At 38.6% G+C, this 21673-nt stretch overlaps 1 protein-coding gene across 2 annotated transcripts in view; it reads left to right on the top strand.

Annotated features, from left to right (window-relative positions):
- The window catches only part of LOC136876979 (EH domain-binding protein 1), a 414289-nt gene that overhangs the window by 270964 nt on the left and 121652 nt on the right, over window positions 1-21673 (top strand). For both annotated transcript variants that reach the window (XM_067150754.2, XM_067150753.2), the window contains exon 21: window positions 1787-1886. In XM_067150754.2, the coding sequence (XP_067006855.2) occupies window positions 1787-1886 (100 nt within the window). The remainder of the gene's footprint in view (window positions 1-1786; window positions 1887-21673) is intronic.

Raw genomic sequence — 21673 nt, 5'->3', positions numbered from 1 at the left:
ATGGAACCAACTAGAGGGAATATTGTAGATCTGGTGCTATTAAAACCAGACCTTTATAGATAAACTGAAGTGATTGATGGTATTAAATGATCCCGAAGCTGTTTTTGTCTTACAAGGGAGTTAGCGCAAATCGCAATTGCAGTTGAGTTGTGGTTTGTATAAATATGACCGGGCAAGATGGCTGTGTGGTTAGGGCTATGCAGCTGTGAGCTTGCATCTAGGAGATAGTGGGTTCGAACCCACTGTCATCAGCCCTGAAGATGGTTTTCCATGGTTTTCCATTTTCACACCGGACAAATACTGGGGCTGTACCTTAAGGCCACGGCCGCTTCCTTCCCACTCCTAGCCCTTTCCTTTCCCATCGTCGCCATAAGACCTGTCTGTGTCGGTGCGACGTAAAGTAAAAAAAATTGTAAATTGTATGAATATGTTTAAGGTGCTGATTACAAAAATGTATAAAACAAGTGCCATCGGCATTGACACTCGCTGTAAGCTACGAAAATTCAATATTGTGCTCACAGTGGATCATACCTAACTTGATATCATGACTTTAGTAATTTAGTCATTGTAAACATTTTTCCTCTACCTGATGTAATTATTTGCAGTGTATGCTATGGTCGGCTTGCCGCGCCGTACCGAAGGTCACCTGACGAAGTGTCCGATGCGACATCTAGGAGAACCAGAGAGACATGGCGTATAAGAGCAAGGAAACCAGTATAATAGTAATCCCAGTCTGTGTTGTATCAACCTGGGCAGTAAATCCGTCCATTTGCGGTGTTACCAATTTCATAGCAAGTCACGTTACTCTCACTGTCAGCGTAATTATGTTGTAATGAATCTTGCAAATATAGTGAGCATGATTGTTAGCCATTACAAACACAAAAGACTGGACGAGTTGGCCGTGCGGTTAGCGGCGCCTGGCTGTGAGCTTGCATCTGGGAGATAGTGAGTTCGAATCCCACTATCGGCAGACCTGAAGATGGTTTTCCGTGGTTTCCCATTTTCACACCAGGCAAATGCTCGGGCTGTACCTTAATTAATTAAGGCCACGCCACTTCCTTCCAACTCCTAGGCCTTTTCTACCCCATCGTCGCCGTAAGACCTATCTGTGTCAGTGCAATGTAAAGCCGCTAGCAAAAAAAACAAAGTACAAACAAAAGAAGATCCACAGAAATTACAGTAAATGAGAGAAATGCAGCTGCATTCATAATCAGTGTGTTAGATGAAACAGTGGCAACCAATGTTAATAATTTACATCATGAAGTGCTCCTACTGTGATAAGTAACTCTGTTTCTGGCACTTTATACTCTGTGGACATGTTCATCCTCATAATCTTTTGCCAAGAGCTACCAACAACCAATTTTTTTGAACTAGGTGACTGAACATGCGCATGATTGTAAAGTGCCAGTGTAATTGTCAGTGGCAAATATTGTGCACATATTTGCAATGTACATGTAAAACTCTTACATGCAAACCAAACATTTTTTTCAATTGCAGTCGCAACTTGTGCTAACTCCTTTGTTAGTTAAAAATGCAATAGAAAGGAAGGTTGTAAAAGTAAGGCTATTAGGCTATACCATATGGTTGGTAAGAGAGGCATGGGGGAGATTTTTAGTAAGTATGATCGGTGGAAAATGGTAAAGAAAGCCGTAAACAACCTGTGGGATGATTTTAAAGCAATTGTTGAGAAGTGTTAAAAAAGGCATTTACCTTTACAAGTGGTAAGGGAAGGTAAAGACCCACAAGACTTCCCCATTTTAGTCCAGAAAATATTGTATCTTTCTAGGAAGTGACAGAGAAAGAGAAGAGGAATTGATGTCCAAGTGGTTTACATTAGTCAATAAGAAGAATGCGCTGTTACGAAGACAAATGCAGTTAAATATTCTGTAAGTACAAGGCAAGATTCATTAGAAATAAATTTTGGGTCATTTTAGTGGCATATAACTACATAGCTGTTTCTTATGATTATCACTACAGACCTGTTTTGAATCTATCTACAGTATACTGTATAATAATGCGAACGGGGTATATGAGCGTTAGAGTGTTGGTCATACTGGTAAATAATTTGATATCTCATGCCGTTGTCATTTCATCAGCTGTTGAAGTTAGCCAAAGAGGTCGCTTCGCCGGCGAAGTCAAATGGGCTTTGCAAGGCTGTGTTGATAAATCTGCACACGACTTAAGACCGGCTTGAGAGCCATGATGAGAAATCTGCATAAAACACAAACATACTGAGAGTTTCAGCCGCTGTCACCGTAGTGTACTTGCTGTGGTACGATCATGTTAGCTTGGAGGTCTGTGTTCATATCATTACCCTGGCAAAGGTGGATGTTTTTTGGCCCGCAAAGCGACCTGTTTGGCTAACTTCAGTAGCTGATTAAATTATAATGGCACAAGATATCGTACTAATTTTTACAAATTATTTTCCAGTATGAAAAACACTCCACCGCTCGTATGCACAGCTCTCATAGTTTCCGACCACCCTGTATAAAAGTTAAATATCTCTTACAAGCTAAACACTGTCTCCCAAAACCCCTTAATGCAAAAAGTTAAAATTTCATACAAAACTTCCGCTTATTATCTTGCGTGCTCACTAACAAAGTGTTTGAAACATTTCTCCCCTAAGATCATGAAATGAGGTTAACCCTTAAAGCCAAAATATTAGTTCTTCCTAAACCATTAGGTGTACAAAGTTGAAGTTTTACATAATAGTTGCTGTGTTATGTCCTAGGTGTGAAATAAGACAGGGTATTTAAAACATTCCACCCCTCAGGGGGTTAAGACCTGAAAACAAAAGTATTTATTCCTCCAAAAGCATTTCACATACGCAGTTAAAAATTCACACAATGGTTGCCCTTTTATTTCTTAGATCATGGATGGTCATTTACTGATTCACAAACCATAAGTGGTTCATGACCTCTGCACAAACTATAAGAGATGGCACTGTGGGAGGTTAGTGTTCATATGTCCATCACTGTAAAGTATCATGCAAGGGTAAAACAAATATAATTAAATGTAAAGTTTTGTCATTATTTATTTACTGTAGTCTTAAGTATATACACAGTTCAAAAAAATTAGGGTAGCATTTTTTGTAATGTCTGGTATCCGAACGTTAATTTGGTAGATGGAGTTCCAATGGTCGTACAGCATACCTTGAGACCTTCGCTACTCAGGATATGTCAAATCAAAGTTATACTCCATCTGTAGGCGTAGTCATGCATTAAACTGTCAGGTGACCCCTCAAAACAAAGTGTATAGCGATGCATCGACGTATTGTGAGGTACACAGACTACTGCGGTCATTTGAGCACGTTGTACGTAAACCAGCACATCCCATGAGACATCTTAACGAGGTTCAAGTCACAAGGGCCGTCACTTTGATCCAGGAAGGATGAACTTTTTGTTGTGTTGCTGTGGATCTCACTCTCTGTTAGTTATTCAACGCTTGAGGAATTGCTAGAATGAGACAAGCCAGTTCACAAGTAGGGTTGGACAAGGTCGTTGGAGCATGACAACCCCACAGGATGACCGATATCTGACTATCTGTGTATTGCGGCGTCGTTCAGCAACTGCCAGAGAACTGCAACAAGACCTCAGGAGGGTCACTGGAGTCACGCCACACAGTAAGGAACAGGTTAAGAGAAGTGTCCTTACGACCCAGACGTCCTGTTTACTTGCTTACTGCACTCAAATTTTGATGTCCTTCAGTCAATATTTTGGCCAATCCTTATGCATTTGTCACTCCAGTTGGACCTGCAGCCAACGACATGCATGCATCCTAGTGATGCAATATGTGTTAACCCCGTAACTGAGTATTTATCTTTCACCTGTTGAGTTATTTTGATAAGTTTTCCCTCCTCAAGTATGAACTAGGGCAAAGTTGACATGAAACCTAAAAAATGTCAAACACAAACACACACTTTCTATCTCCCAGGCTATCAGTTCAGCTAATTGCCCCGTTTAACGCAGCAACATCGCGCAGCTCGCCTTCTGTTTGCCCGTACCCACGTCAGCTAGCAGCTTCGCCAATGGAGACCTGTGTTGTTCACAGACGAGTCCAGATTTCCCCTGCCACAGTGTGATGGACGTCAACATGTATGGAGATGCCGTGGTGAGCAGTACATGCCAAATGTCCAGGAAGGCGACAGATTCGGACAAGGTTTTGTGATGGTGTGGGGTGGCATCAGTATTGATGGCTGTACAGATCTTGTCATCATCCGTGGTAATTTTACCGCTGCGGGGTACATCGAACAGATACTGCTACAGCATGTGTTGGTTGCTGCATACGGTGTTGGCTCTGAATTCGTACTCGTGCACGACAATGTCAGGGCTCATGAAGCACGCATCACCAGAGCTGTCTTGCGAAAACTGGACATTCAAGAGATGGAATGGCCAGCAGTGAGTCCCGACCTTAAGGCTTGACAGAAGTGTTCGTGGGCGTCCTGTTCCTCCACAGACTCTCCAAGACCTCGAACGGGCTCTTGCTGAAGAATGAGACCGTATACCGCAACATGACTTCTGTCGACTTATACAGAGGATGCCACGTAGGTGCCAAGCTGTGATAAAAATCCACGCTGGAGGACTGTTATCACTTAGTTTTCGCCCCTATTAGGGCATTTCCATTTGTGTTCTGAAAATGAACACGAATCCATTGATGTTCTTATGTATACTTCAACAGTAAAGAATAAAGGTTTAGTTGGTAATATACCTGGGTGTGAGGTATTGTTTTGTGGAACATGGCATACGTTCAAAAACATGTTCCCTAATTTTTTTTAACTGTGTATAACCACAATATTTGGCATCAATATGTCTGCTTGTGACTTCATCTACTGGTTCATTGTGAATTACGTGGTGTTCAATGGTGTTGCATGTTGCTTATGAAATGGTTCACGATGTGCCCATACATTTCTTCCAGATATTACAACATTGACCCTGAAGGGGGTTGAATGAAAGTTGAACTCAGTACCAGAAATACAGTAGAATCCCATTATGTATGATGTCAAATTATAGTATATAAGTCCTGGTCCCAAATGCACTATATATAAAATGTTTCTTTACCATGTTTACCCATTCCTGCTTACTGCGCTCAAATTTTGATGTCCTTCATTCAGTATTTTGGCCAATCCTTACGCATTTGTCACTCCAGTTGGACCTGCAGCCTACGACATGCATGCATCTTGGTGATGCCATATGTGTTAATACCGTAACTGAGTATTTATCTTTCACCTGTTGCGTTATTTTGATAATAAGTTTTCCCTTCTCAAGTATGAACTAGGGAAAAGTTGACGTGAAAGCTAAAAAATGTCAAACATACACATACACTTTCTATCTCCCAGGCTATCAGTTCAGCTAATTCGTCAGAAAAGAAATGTTCAAGAATTCTTTTTCTTTGTCCTGTATTGGCCTTCGCGTACCAATACATCCAGATGGTCAAAAATATATATAGTTTGAGTTATTCTCCAAGTGTACAGTACGTACAAACCAGCATCAGCGGTAAATAAGAACCTTTCGCAGTGCTCCAAACTCTACCCACTCTATTTGAATATTGCGCCGTTCCCGCGTCCAGGCGTGGACACAAGAGATCCTGACTAGCTCTAAATTCAAATAATCCGGTGACCAAGTTTTACGGGTGTGAGTTCCGTAATGGAAAAACGTCCAGGTAATGGTAGTTTCTAACTAACGCAGAAAGACGTCTCTAACTCGTAACTAGTTAGATACCATACTCTTATTAGCTCTTAGAGAAATTGCCGTCGATTGAAACAACTACAGTCTTACCACTAATTCTTATTCTAAGAACACAGAGAAAGAATGTTTAGGTTTCACCATTCCATATTTATTTTTTTTATATTAACTCAAACATTCAAGAAAATTAACTCAAACTTTGCCAATAAAATTTTTTGAAGTGAGTGACTCACTGTCATCCCTATAGTCTATATCCGTCAACAACATTTCGGAAAAATTACATCTTCCGAATTCATCCTAAATAAATGTCTTCTCGGATTACACTATTTCCTTTCATAAGTCCATTGATCTCAAAATTATAAATTATTAGAATAAATACTATGTAACATCTGGGAAACTTTTGAAAAAGACATGTTTTCCTTCGCATACAACTCACGAAGTTGGGCGACAATAAAATAAATTAATGTGAATGCAGTTAATTGTATTTACATGTGCCGTACTGGCAAGAAAATAAACATTAAAATCAAGTATACCAAGAATATAGGATGCATCCTCAAAGAAGAAAAATAAAAAATTGTATTAGTTACTATTTACAATATTCCTAGCGATACTCTCTTGAGAAAATAAAGAAACGCTTGTAGAATTGCCGAGTTAATGTTCAGTTCAGGATTGGAGTTCAAGTTGTCTGAATCAATTATTCTTGGAATAAGTAGGCCTATTAGATTCTGTTAGTTACCACCTATTCCTTACTCTTTAAACTGCCGCATTACTTAATTTTCACTGACTGTTTGTCTGGATGCAGGTTTAAAAATTCTCAATAAAAGCTATCACAAAGTTCTTCTTCCTTTGATCTGACAAGTACTCTCTTGTATGTTTTACAGTTTAAAATATTCACTTCCGCATACTTAGTTGCCTCTTAGTTGCTCATATTTCCCTGTGTCACACACCATAAGCTAAGCTACGTCCATTGTAAGTCGTAATCACCCTTCAAGTAACGTTATTGTAAGATTTAATTTATGAACTTAAGGTAATGTGGCCTTAGCTTATTGATATTAGACTACGTGCGTATAAGGTTGCAAGAAACGTCACCACACATATCATACATAGTTATCATAACACATACTACCAATGGAAAATCTACTTGATCAGATGACACTATCTCCGACTAAAAAAAAAAAAAATTCTCTTTTGAAAATCTATGTCACCAGTGATTAGCCTAGTAGGTTGAATTTTGTCCAGAACAATGTTATACACAGTGAGAGTTTTCAAGATCATCCTAAATAAATCAGTGAAGGCTCAAATCTCATCTTGCGTACATATATGATTCTCTAGGTAATCCTAACATGGACAAAAACATTGCACTACACGTCTCGAGATCATATCCTGAGCTAAGTAAAATGCGTAGGATCCAGAACTATTACAAGGAATTGGCGAGAATTCAGTGACACTCTCAGAAACATCATTTGCAATCACGAGATCTCACTTCGCACAACTATGACTATTTCTCTCTCGAAGAAAACAATAAATACAACCATCATAAATCATTAACAACCTTACATCATATCTATAACGCGTTAAATATACTCACATTTCATATATAACAACTCTTTCACTTCATCATATGTAAATCACTCCCTTAACTTGCACATCAACGTGCCGTGACATTCATAAAATGCCTACATTACTTACTACTGTCATAGTGCTAGACTTAACATGAACTCGGAGTAGTCTACTGCCTTATTCCTTCATAAAACACTTCCAATATACGATCTCGAACTGATTGACATTGATTAAATTAGGACACACAGGTATTAATGCCAACTTCACTCTTTACTCTTCACTGATAATAATAATAACTCTAGCTATCTCTCCTCACATATCACTGGAAAACATTACGATCGGAAAATCACTTGGTGACCACGCCTACAAATGGAATTGACATTTCCTTTGGATGAGTACTTACTTCCAATCATCTCAGCTAGACGTTTATCTACGCACTGTCTTCGCACAAAACATCAACATCAACAAACATCAACATACAATAAAGGAAATAATATACTCTTACTTACGAAAACGACTTGGATAATGGACTTAGCTTTGCTCAAGATGGTCTCGGTGTTTCCTCATCTCCGGTCATCTGAGATTAGGATCTTGTCATCTGGTTCCTCCACAAGTGGTCGGGTACATCGTAGCTTCTCAACACTGATTACGGGTCATCCGGGACAGCCAACATCGTATCGCCTCATCAGGATCCAAGCAGCGTTGCCTTGCTTCTTTACTGACTCATGGTTGAAACTCGAGCGTATGAAACAGAACAATAATAAAATATTTGATTCATTGCTGACATCTTTCAATTAATATATCTCTTGTGTTGCTCAAGTGGTATAGATTTCGTTAGGGTACAGTTGATCCAACAAACTAGTTCCAAATCGACTAAGATAGATGTTCTGTATATATTCCAGTTTGAAAATAAATCTCTTTCCGCTATCTTTTTATTGGCGTAAATGCACTCAACAACTGATCAGTAGGTGTCCTTCAACATTAAACAGAATCGGGAAAATTTTATTGAGGCCCTGTGCCACTCCGTGACGTAGTTCTACTGTAGTCTATTTATCTCTTCTTTTTACGTATTTAATCTCCCGCGTGGCGTTTAAATCTTGATATCAGCAGATTGGCGTGTAGTCGCGAATTATCTTTCGTTTCCAATTTATAGTATTTAGCTCCGCTGGATAATCCCTTTCAAATCTAGTCTTGCGTCTTCTTAACACATCGAAGTCAGATTATATAATAAGTGATGAGCATTTTTTTTTTTTTTGAATAATGGTTTTAAATAATGTCCATTTGTCATTTTTTCCTGCGCCTTCTATACGCGGTTATTTCCGTAACCGACCGACGAAAAGACTTACATTTCGGCCCGTACTGACGTTAAATGCATTTTATTTGACATTTTGATGGCAGAGACTCCATCTTTGTTACTACAGCTCTTATAAAGAACTGTGAAACGGCACATTAACTTCCCCTACGTTGAAAGAAATATATGGCTTGCTATATATTTATTATATTTGCCTTCCTTCTTATAATGGGACTTTTCACTGTTCTTTATAAGTTCTTATTTATATCATTACTCCTTTCTTCGGGATAATCTGTTCATTCATGATGTAAGTGGCTCCAATGCATACTTCTTTGCTTCGTCATCACCTGAGATGGTCTGCCACTTCTCTATTCCTTGAAATATAACTTGATGTTTGAACTGTTATGTACTCCTTTACTGTTTCCATTTAAGTCGTGAATTTCGTATGCATTATTTCTGAATGAACGGTTTATCATAAATGGTCCTTCGAATAAATGCAAGAATTTCGCGAAGATTTTGTTCGTTACACTGGAGATTGCGGGTTTCTTTATTAATACAAGGTCGCCTTTCTTCAACTCAGGTTGGAATTTCTTATGCTGTACTCTCCTTAACCTTCTCTGTGCTTGTCTGTACATTCTCTCTCGAACCAGTTTGTTAATTTCGTTGATATCTAAGTTAGGTTCAGCAGGTAGGTGAATAACTGTGTCCCAAGGTCTCTCAGGTTTAATACTATGGTGAATAATTTTAGGTATTTGTCCGCTGGATTCATGTATTGTGTTATTCATGCTGTCTTCTATTATTCCAATTACCTCTAACCACCTCCAGTGTTGGTTCGGACAATAGATTCAACAGAACTTCGCTATTTCTTTCATGCATCTTTCAACAGGGTTGGATGCTGGATGTCTCACCGAGCAAAGAATCTGTTTAATTCCTAACTCTTCCATGGTTTCTCTGAATTGAAGCGACGTAAATTGCGTCCCTCTGTCTGACAGTAATTTCTCAGGCTTTCCCATACTAGGTAAGGTGTTTTTGATTAAACGTTGTAATACCTGTTTTGTGTTGGCGCGTTGAATTGGTTGTAACGACACATATTTAGAGAACACATCCATCACTACGACTATATACTTATGTCCCTTTCTGGCAGTTGGGAGTCTGCCAAAGATATCTATAGCATATAATTCTCGAGCTTTCTGCGGTAGTATAGCTCTGGGTTCGTGTCTTACTGTACCACTGCCATGTTTGACCTTCTGGCATATGTCGCATGTTCTTACTGTATTCCTCACAGTCCTTCGAATGCCTTTCCAAGTAAATTTCTCGAGTATGACTTGGGTTACCTTTTCTACGCCACCGTGACCTGTAATCCTATGTATGTGCCAGATTACTTCCTTGTATAACATCGAAGGTAGTACTATACGTATCCTTTTATGACCTTTACCTGTTCTAGCCATTAGTATTCCTTGCTCTAAGCTGTAGATTTTCGCAATCCTCGACCTTGTTTCACTTTCACGGTTTCCGTCTTCCAATTTATCTATAATTTGTTTCAACCTTTCGTCTTGACGCTGCAAGTGTACTAGGTTCAGTAGTTTCTCTAATGTTTCTTCATCTTCCGGGACCAATTCTATTTTATGAATTACTTCCTCTTTCTCCACAGGGTTACGACTTAAGGCGTCAGCAAGGATGTTTTCCTTTCCCTTACAATACTCGATTTTTATCTGGAATTGCTGCGTGAACAACATCCACCTTGTTATCCGCTCATTAGTCATTGCAGCTTTCAATCCAAACGTTAATGCCTTATGGTCTGATCTGACCGTTATTGGGTATCCGTAAATAGTTTTTCTCCATTGCTGTAAGGCGTAAATGATTGCTAACAGCTCCTGTTCTGTCGTGGTATAGTTAACCTCGTGGCTCCTCAATTTTCGGCTAGTGAATGCTAGATATATTCTTTTGGGAGGTGTTCCTTCTTCTTCTTGGTACAAACAAGCTCCGATGCCAACATTAGATGCGTCTGACTGTATTATAAATTCTTTTTCATAGTTCGGATAGCCTAATTTGATGCTTTTGGTTAACAAGGTCTTTAATTCTTGGAATGCTCTCTCTGCCTTTTCATCCCATTTCCACCTGTTGTTGATCTTTAACAAATCCTGTAAAGGTGCAGCGGTCTGGGTATATCCTTGACAATGGTTAGAGAAAAACTGCGCCATACCAAGAAATTGTCTGACGTGCTTTATACGCTTCGGTCGGGGAAAATCGCATATGGCCTGGATCTTAACTGGGTTTGGCCGTACACCTGTACCGTCTATCATGTGACCGACGAATAGGACCTCTTCTTGACAGAATTTTGATTTTGTAAGGTTGATCTTAAATCCAGTGGCTCTTAGGTTTCGAAACAACTTTTCAAGCTTGTCACAATGTTCTGTAAATGTTTTAGTTGCCAGAATTAGATCGTCCACGTAGTAAGTTAAAAACTCCTTTACTTCCGGTGTTAAATTTCTGTCTAAAGCTCTCACCAAAACTGCACAACTATTCCTCAAACCGAATGGGAGACGACAATAGATATATGTCTGATTATCAAACATAAATCCGGTTAACAATCTGGATTTTTCCTCCAGAACGATGTGATGGTATGAGGACGTAAAATCCATGGTTGAAAAATACCTCATGTCACGGAATTTCTGAATAATATCCTTTATCTTTGGAGTTTGATTATACTCTGGAATCAACCGACCGTTCAAAAAAACGCGCGTCAAGGCACAGACGGAGTTTCCCGTTGCTTTTCACCACAATTACTAAGGGATTCAAATAAGGACTAGATGTCTTCATTATAATGCCATCGTCTTCCATTTCCTTTATGATCTTTTTCACTTCTGGGAAGTGTTTCTCCGGAATTCCATAGAGTTTGCCTTTATAGGGTGTCCAATCGTTCACTATTAGTTTATATTTAAAATTTGGAATCTGTCCTGGTTTATTCTTAAATAAATCCGAGTATTCCTGTAAGATTCCATGAAGTTTTGACCTTTCGACCGAGGAAATCTTAGCATTCGCCACTGCTTCTGCAATGTTCGGCATGTCTTCTTCCTCCTCCATAGCCATTACTTTTTCTATGCTTTCAACAATGTTTTCATCTGCCAGAGATATCTCTCCTTCCTCTGATTGAAAGTTTGGATGCTCTTCCGATGGTAAGTTTTCTTCTTCCGGTACCTCCTTGTTATCTATGATCATAATGTCGTCATTGATCTTAATCCGTTCTTGGTTTTCCCTGGTGTGTTCGTCAGATATAGGGAATCTTATTTCTTGTTTCTCCATATCGATCGTCATTCCAGTTACCATCATGAAGTCTGTTCCTAGTATAATATTATATTTGATTTTGTTCATGACAATGAATGGATGTTCAAAATGCCTGTTTCCAATATTGATTTCCAAATATGTTTGTATATTGCATTCTACCGTTTTATCCGGAATTATACCTCTTATTTTAATTTTCGAAACTGGGATGGTTAATAATTTCATTCTTCTACTCATATCTTGGAATAATTCCTTTGAAAGCACACTGATGCTAGCCCCAGAATCAACTAGGCAACGTACCTTCAGCTCTCCAACTCTTGCTACGATAATAGGCAATTCATATTTTCTTTTCATGTGATGTACTGTCAAATCCTTTATCAGTTCTTCCGAATCGATTTCCCATGAATCAACCTGCGTTATGAAATAACTGTGAAATTTGGAATCCAATGCGTTCTTTATATTCTCAACCTCACCTTCTAGTTCAAAATCGGCGGTTTTTTTTTGTGCTTGTTATCTTCTCATTTTCTCTTCTACATTCGAATTCTCTCGAATTTGGATCGAGGATTTGTTCTTCCTGTTTCCTCTTTTTGTATCTCTGTAACTCAAGACTCTCCGCTCCCTCTACATCAGCGTTGACGTCTTGTTCTCTAATTGCTTTCTCCCACTTGACTTTCTCGTTTCGGTCCTCATTTACTTCGCGTATAGGTCTCCGATTATAAGTTTCCCTTCCTTGGTTGTCTCTCACATTTCTTTTTCCGTAACCATATCTTCCTCTGAAATTACTTCTTCCTCTGTTTTCTCTATACGGGTTCCTGTATCGCATGTTGGGTCTATATGCTCTATTTCCCATATATGTTTCTTGGTTGTAGGACCCTTTCCTGCAATAGCATTTTTCTTCATCTCTCCTTCCACTCTCCTGGTTTCCCCATTGTCTCTTCCTGTTCATTTTTCCTCTTTCTTCAGGGGTATTCCTATCGATGTTTTCCTGTGTGAGCACATTAACCGTTTCTTCACCGTAAGTATTCCTAACCATTCTTTGAGGGTGTGGTGCTGTAGTCATATCGATCTGTCTAAGTGTCGTTTCCATTTGTACTGCCGTAGTTGGGTTAGCAGTAGCCAGCAGTCGTTGTACGTCTGAGGGAAATTGTCGTTGTATCGTCTTGATCGCTTCAAGTTCACTGGGTGGCGAATCAAGATCTTGAAAACGGTGAAACTGGTAAGCGAAGTAATCACTAAACCCTGTTTGACCATTAGTAGCATACTTGCGAGAATACAACTCTAGACGTAAACTCTGCTGCACTTCTGGACTCCAAAATTTTTGTAAGAACGCCGTTTTAAAGTCGCTATACTCATGGAAAGTATACTTAAATGCTTGGAACCATAAGCTTGGATTAGCATCTAAATGCTTTTCCACTATTTTCAATTTCTTCTCCTCAGCGATGCCATGTTCCTTAAAGTAATCCTCCATTTCCCTAAGGAAACGTTTGGGCGAAATACTGGTTGAATTATTAAAGTGCTTCGGTCTATCATCGAAAGTTTTTATGACGTTAATAATCGTAGGATAACCACTGCTTCCGTTATCCACATTTGTCTCCCCCATACTGTGGTTAGAACGTGTGACTGGTATGGGTGTCACTTCTCTTTCATTTATTTGAAACTCAACTCCTCTGTTCCGCTCGCTACCAGACATCATAACAGTCTTTCCTGGTCCTTCCTCCCGAATTTCTCGTAACTGAGCTTGCATTTGTCTAAGCCCTTCTTCAGATTTCGATATTCTTTGGTTTAACTCATCCTTATGTTGTTCTATTTCGTCCCTTATCTCCGTTATTCTGCTCCCAATTTGGTTTGCAGCCTGGTCGTACTTCTTTTCCAGACTTGTACTCGTGGTTTGCACGTCCTCACCTAGTTTTCCTATACTTTCTTCACATAATCTCCATTTTTCTTGGGAATCTAGGCTTAACTTTTCCATGTTGTCTGATAAATCCTTTATTACATTCTCCTTTAAAGACTGGAGATAGTTATTGTTCCCTGTCATTTCTTTCCTAATTTCGTTTATTTCTTCTCGTATCTCTCGGTTCTTCTCCTCTATACTTCCACTAATTTCAGCTTTCCATTCATCTATATTGTTCTTGATCTCTTCTTTCATCTCTTCCATCATTATCTTATGTCTTTCTTCTTGTTCCCTAGTCACTTCTTCCATCTTCTCCTGATATTTATTCATTTCTTCCCTTTGTTCTTGCTGACCTCTCCTTATTTCCTCCATCATTTCTCTATGTTTTACTTCCTGTATCTCCCCCATTTTTCTCTCCAAATCTTCCATGAATCTCTGATATCGTTCCTCTTGTTCTTGCTTTTCTCTCTTCCTCTCTTCTTCCTGCCTCTTCTCCTGCTCCTTTCGTTCTTGTCTCTCTTTATTCTTCTCTTCCTCCTGCTTCTTAGCCATTTCTTCCACCTGTTTCTTATTCATTTCTTCCATCATCTTCTTCAACATCTCTTCCTGCTTTCTCATTTCTTCCTGCCTCTCTTTCTTAGCTTCCTCGTCACGTCTTCTAGCTTCTTCCTTCCGTTTTTCATCACGCATTCTAGCTTCTTCATCACGCTTTCTGTTCTCTTCCAACCTCTCCTTTCTAGCTTCTTCATCACGCTTTCTAGCTTCTTCATCGCGCTTTCTATTCTCTTCCAATCTCTCCTTTTTAGCTTCTTCCATCATTTCTTTTATAGCCTGCAACAATCCCCGTTGCTCTTCTTTCTGTCTTCTTTCTTTCTCTTCCTGTTCTTTTTGATATTTCTCTTGTTTCTCTTCTTGGCCTTTCCGATACTGTTCTTGTTCTTCTCGTTGTTCCCTTTGATATTCCTCAAATTGAGCTTTCAAATGGCTTAACGTCGTCATATCGATATTCAATTAGTATTCTAAATTCTAAAAATCCTGATAAACTTTATATTTTCCCTAAGTTCTCCACAACTCAAGTTCTCCAGCAATGTCTCTACCACTACCTCAATCAACAATATATATATTCAGTAAATAAACAGGCAGGCTTCACTACTTGGATCTGACTCAGCTCACGATGTTGACCCAATCACACTAGGAAATATGAGGAACTTGTTCATGTACTTATGACTCCAATTCTTAACTGAAAATAACTCAAATAACCTCTTACAATCTATCTCTTATATCTAAGTTACATCTAAATAAATCAACATATTAGCGGTAATCTATCCTTCTTTCCAAGTTCTGACTGCCATCAGCCCTTTTCTGCTATTCTCTTCAGAGCAATCATCCATTTCTTCTTTCTCCTATTCCATTATCTATACTGGGCATCTACTCGTTCTCACAGTCTAATATCTTGCTGTGTCCATTTCGATCCCATAAAATAATAATGCATAACAGTCTAGTAAAGAAATTACCGTACGACATCTCCATCTCCATGCAATCATCTTGCTGTTACAATCAATAACTCCTCATCCATTAATTCCTAAAATATCTCCTTTATCTTACCCACTTCTTTTGAGTAAATTCTCCCATTTTACTCGAATATTGCACCAAAGATCCGTCATTCGACTATCATCTCTGTCATCTTCTTAACAGGTTTCCCGATGTTTTCCTCATTCTTACTGTTACATATGGGAATCAACCACTTCACAGTTCTGTGTCGTATTCTTTCTCTTGGAATTCCCACGACGACTTTCTCTTGAATTTCCACATGCATGAGTATCCCAAAAATTCTACTTGGTTTACGACCAACGGTTCCCGTGGCGTTTTCCTCCATTCGCATCACGTTGAGGCGCCATTTTCTACTTGCGCCGTTCCCGCATCCAGGCGTGGACACAAGAGATCCTGACTAGCTCTAAATTCAAATAATCCGGTGACCAAGTTTTACGGGTGTGAGTTCCGTAATGGAAAAACGTCCAGGTAATGGTAGTTTCTAACTAACGCAGAAAGACGTCTCTAACTCGTAACTAGTTAGATACCATACTCTTATTAGCTCTTAGAGAAATTGCCGTCGATTGAAACAACTACAGTCTTACCACTAATTCTTATTCTAAGAACACAGAGAAAGAATGTTTAGGTTTCACCATTCCATATTTATTTTTTTTATATTAACTCAAACATTCAAGAAAATTAACTCAAACTTTGCCAATAAAATTTTTTGAAGTGAGTGACTCACTGTCATCCCTATAGTCTATATCCGTCAACAACATTTCGGAAAAATTACATCTTCCGAATTCATCCTAAATAAATGTCTTCTCGGATTACACTATTTCCTTTCATAAGTCCATTGATCTCAAAATTATAAATTATTAGAATAAATACTATGTAACATCTGGGAAACTTTTGAAAAAGACATGTTTTCCTTCGCATACAACTCACGAAGTTGGGCGACAATAAAATAAATTAATGTGAATGCAGTTAATTGTATTTACATGTGCCGTACTGGCAAGAAAATAAACATTAAAATCAAGTATACCAAGAATATAGGATGCATCCTCAAAGAAGAAAAATAAAAAATTGTATTAGTTACTATTTACAATATTCCTAGCGATACTCTCTTGAGAAAATAAAGAAACGCTTGTAGAATTGCCGAGTTAATGTTCAGTTCAGGATTGGAGTTCAAGTTGTCTGAATCAATTATTCTTGGAATAAGTAGGCCTATTAGATTCTGTTAGTTACCACCTATTCCTTACTCTTTAAACTGCCGCATTACTTAATTTTCACTGACTGTTTGTCTGGATGCAGGTTTAAAAATTCTCAATAAAAGCTATCACAAAGTTCTTCTTCCTTTGATCTGACAAGTACTCTCTTGTATGTTTTACAGTTTAAAATATTCACTTCCGCATACTTAGTTGCCTCTTAGTTGCTCATATTTCCCTGTGTCACACACCATAAGCTAAGCTACGTCCATTGTAAGTCGTAATCACCCTTCAAGTAACGTTATTGTAAGATTTAATTTATGAACTTAAGGTAATGTGGCCTTAGCTTATTGATATTAGACTACGTGCGTATAAGGTTGCAAGAAACGTCACCACACATATCATACATAGTTATCATAACACATACTACCAATGGAAAATCTACTTGATCAGATGACACTATCTCCGACTAAAAAAAAAAAAAATTCTCTTTTGAAAATCTATGTCACCAGTGATTAGCCTAGTAGGTTGAATTTTGTCCAGAACAATGTTATACACAGTGAGAGTTTTCAAGATCATCCTAAATAAATCAGTGAAGGCTCAAATCTCATCTTGCGTACATATATGATTCTCTAGGTAATCCTAACATGGACAAAAACATTGCACTACACGTCTCGAGATCATATCCTGAGCTAAGTAAAATGCGTAGGATCCAGAACTATTACAAGGAATTGGCGAGAATTCAGTGACACTCTCAGAAACATCATTTGCAATCACGAGATCTCACTTCGCACAACTATGACTATTTCTCTCTCGAAGAAAACAATAAATACAACCATCATAAATCATTAACAACCTTACATCATATCTATAACGCGTTAAATATACTCACATTTCATATATAACAACTCTTTCACTTCATCATATGTAAATCACTCCCTTAACTTGCACATCAACGTGCCGTGACATTCATAAAATGCCTACATTACTTACTACTGTCATAGTGCTAGACTTAACATGAACTCGGAGTAGTCTACTGCCTTATTCCTTCATAAAACACTTCCAATATACGATCTCGAACTGATTGACATTGATTAAATTAGGACACACAGGTATTAATGCCAACTTCACTCTTTACTCTTCACTGATAATAATAATAACTCTAGCTATCTCTCCTCACATATCACTGGAAAACATTACGATCGGAAAATCACTTGGTGACCACGCCTACAAATGGAATTGACATTTCCTTTGGATGAGTACTTACTTCCAATCATCTCAGCTAGACGTTTATCTACGCACTGTCTTCGCACAAAACATCAACATCAACAAACATCAACATACAATAAAGGAAATAATATACTCTTACTTACGAAAACGACTTGGATAATGGACTTAGCTTTGCTAAAGATGGTCTCGGTGTTTCCTCATCTCCGGTCATCTGAGATTAGGATCTTGTCATCTGGTTCCTCCACAAGTGGTCGGGTACATCGTAGCTTCTCAACACTGATTACGGGTCATCCGGGACAGCCAACATCGTATCGCCTCATCAGGATCCAAGCAGCGTTGCCTTGCTTCTTTACTGACTCATGGTTGAAACTCGAGCGTATGAAACAGAACAATAATAAAATATTTGATTCATTGCTGACATCTTTCAATTAATATATCTCTTGTGTTGCTCAAGTGGTATAGATTTCGTTAGGGTACAGTTGATCCAACAAACTAGTTCCAAATCGACTAAGATAGATGTTCTGTATATATTCCAGTTTGAAAATAAATCTCTTTCCGCTATCTTTTTATTGGCGTAAATGCACTCAACAACTGATCAGTAGGTGTCCTTCAACATTAAACAGAATCGGGAAAATTTTATTGAGGCCCTGCGCCACTCCGTGACGTAGTTCTACTGTAGTCTATTTATCTCGTCTTTTTACGTATTTAATCTCCCGCGCGGCGTTTAAATCTTGATATCAGCAGATTGGCGTGTAGTCGCGAATTATCTTTCGTTTCCAATTTATAGTATTTAGCTCCGCTGGATAATCCCTTTCAAATCTAGTCTTGCGTCTTCTTAACACATCGAAGTCAGATTATATAATAAGTGATGAGCATTTTTTTTTTTTGAATAATGGTTTTAAATAATGTCCATTTGTCATTTTTTCCTGCGCCTTCTATACGCGGTTATTTCCGTAACCGACCGACGAAAAGACTTACATTTCGGCCCGTACTGACGTTAAATGCATTTTATTTGACATTTTGATGGCAGAGACTCCATCTTTGTTACTACAGCTCTTATAAAGAACTGTGAAACGGCACAATATATATAATGTCACTGTAACCTATGCCATATTCTGCATCATTGCCACCACTCGGATCACTAAAATAACTATCACTATCAGCAGCACTGTCTTCTGAATCTAACAACATATGCTCATTTTAGTTTTTGGCTAAATACTTCAATTTGATTTTGTCTCCAGAACCACTGTAAGTCGCAATGCTGATAGGACCGCTTACTAGATGCAAGATCAGTGTGCTGTAGGCGTGACAAGCAAAGATCCTGAAAGCAATTTCCCTGTCACCATTTGAATTCCGTGATCAGCAAGATGTACAATCAACACTCGGTAGATGGCAGACAGATTCAGAAAAAGTTTCATGCTTATAAGCGGCTCATGAACATACAGTACTAATTTGAAATTGCTTGATGCTTGAAAGTGGTTCACGCAACTAGCGGACAATATGCCACGATATGTACAAGTGGTTGACGCGGCTAAATGGTTAAGAGGATGACACACTTAACCCTGAAGCAATGATAGACTCATTTCATGACATCACATGTTTTCTTCACTAGCATTTGGAAACTTGAATCCAGAGAATGGCTGCTGTCTGTTCACCGCCACACATCGCTTCATATTGTACAATATTTGAGTGATTGGCATTCAGTTGATTTAATATGGTTGACCATGACTCTACCTACCTTGCCAAGGCTGACAAATGCTGTTTAAAGCATTGTCCTGTTAAATTCTATTGTGGTAGTCTTCACTTCTAATGTCATACAGACACTGGTATTGCTCATAAAGTTGTGAGAGTTTTAAAACTGGATTTATATTCCTCTTGGACAGTGTAATTTTTCCTATAATTATAAACAACCGTGAAAAGTTTTTGGCAGCTAATTGCTGAGCCGTGTTCGAGTGCCATCGGTTCAGATCGTGTCACTTCAGCTAAGGTTAAGTCAATACTTCAGCTTGGTGCAGTAATACAGTCAAAGGCTCATTATCAGTTTAACTGCATGTGTGGACTCGATAGTGCCATAAAAAATTACCTACTTCTATTCATTGCCTTATAGTGTTGTTGGAATATTTTATCTACATGTTTGCATTGGAAAATAAAGTGCGGCAACTAACAAACAGCGAAAAACTGAAAATCCTTCTAGAAGTTGATTGTAATGCAGAGTATGGATTTAGCGCAGAAGTTAACCATTCCTCCGTCAACGTTAAATACAATTGTTAGTAAACTCATTGAAACTGTTTTTGAAGAAGGGAAAAGTGCTAAAAGGAAACTTAATCGCCAGGGTCAGTTTTCAGAATCAGAAGTTCTTCTAAAGTGGTTTGTATGAGCGTGAACTTCAAATGTGCCATTAGACAGTGGTTGAAGCTCAGACAGCACATTTAGCACCAAAGATGGGACGTGATGATTTGAAATCATTGAATGGCTGGATTGAAAGGTTCAAGAATCGACACAACTTAGTCTAGAGATGTGTGCAAGGTGAAGCTGCTGCCCTGGATGATGATGCTACTCTGAGCAAAACTATTGAATCAAGGGAAAATTACAAAGCTTACATCAATTTTGAAAGACTATTGACCTGATGATATTTTTAATGCAGATGAAACAAGGCTATATGTTCATCTTCTGCTAGGTAAAAACCTGGATTTTATGGACACGACGTGTCACGATGGCAAACTTAATCAGGAAAGGCTTACAGTTCTCTTGTGCTTTAATGAAAGTGAAGCTGAGAAATTGGTAGCTCTAGTTATTGGAAAAGCATGCAATGCGCTGTGTTTCAAGTGTGTGCTTTCTTTTCCATGCAAGTACACTTCCAACATGCAAGCGTGGATAACGTCTGCAGAATTTGAAAATTTATTATGTGAATGTATTTCAAACCAGTGTAAATATTCATGTTCTACTTGACATCCCAATTCTTGGGTCCCTTCAAAAACTTACTAATGAGATACCACTGTATTCATTTCTCCAAAACTGTTTGGCATACAAAGTTAAAATTCTACATGATGGTCACTTCTGCGTCTTAGATGTGAAATTAGACGAGGCTTTAAAGCATTCCAGATGTCTGCAGAAGATAGATGGACAGAAATCCAGCAGATTAATTCGCATCAGGCATCCTGCTCCCACATACTTCCTTCAGGTCTTGAGTGCTACTGGGTTTAACAATAGTTGGCCAGGCATAAGTAACAGGAAAATTGCACTCTTAATTGATCAGTGTGGCCCCATCCCCCAAATGTTTCTAATTTGAGAAACATAAAGATCACTTTCCTCCCAGGAAACTGCATGAATAAGCAACAGCCGTTAGATCAAGGAATAATACGGTGCATGGAGCAAAAGTATTGTGAGAGGCTGGTACAAAGAAGATCGCCTACACTGAAATCGTCGACGAGATATATCACTGTCTTAGGTGCCGTGCATTTCATTAAAGCTGGGTGGGAATCTGTGGAGCAAAACACCATTCCGAACTGCTTCAATGCAGTTGGTTTTTGTCCTGTTCTCGGTGATGTCACGCTAGATGAGTTTTCTGCAAGGCAAGAACGGCGCCAGATTGCAGGAGACTTTTTGGAAACGTACGTCAGTGTTGATGATGGTCTTCCATTGTGTCAAATTATGACAGTACATGAAATACTTGAAGAACAGAAGGCAGAAGAAGCGTTAGTGTAGAGTGAAAGTGATGATGAGCCTGATCCTTTGTCAGTTCCTTCAATGTCAAAAATTGATGCAAATGACATAATGAAGCGGTAGATGTGTAGTTTTGAAGTTGATGATGACATAATGACTTTACTGCACAAGATTGACAATACTATTTTAAAATTAAAACCAACAAAGCAATCAACGAGAGATATGCATTTCAAACCAGTGCAAATATTCATGTTCGACTTAATATCCAAATCCTTGGGATCCCTTCAAAAACTTGTAAGATTCCACTGTACTAATTTCTCCAAAATTGTTTGGCAGC

The sequence above is a fragment of the Anabrus simplex genome, chromosome 7 (assembly GCF_040414725.1).
Source record: "Anabrus simplex isolate iqAnaSimp1 chromosome 7, ASM4041472v1, whole genome shotgun sequence".
NCBI lineage: Eukaryota > Metazoa > Arthropoda > Insecta > Orthoptera > Tettigoniidae > Anabrus > Anabrus simplex.
The sequence above is the reverse complement of the archived record's forward strand: the minus strand, read 5'-3'. Positions and strand labels throughout refer to the sequence as shown.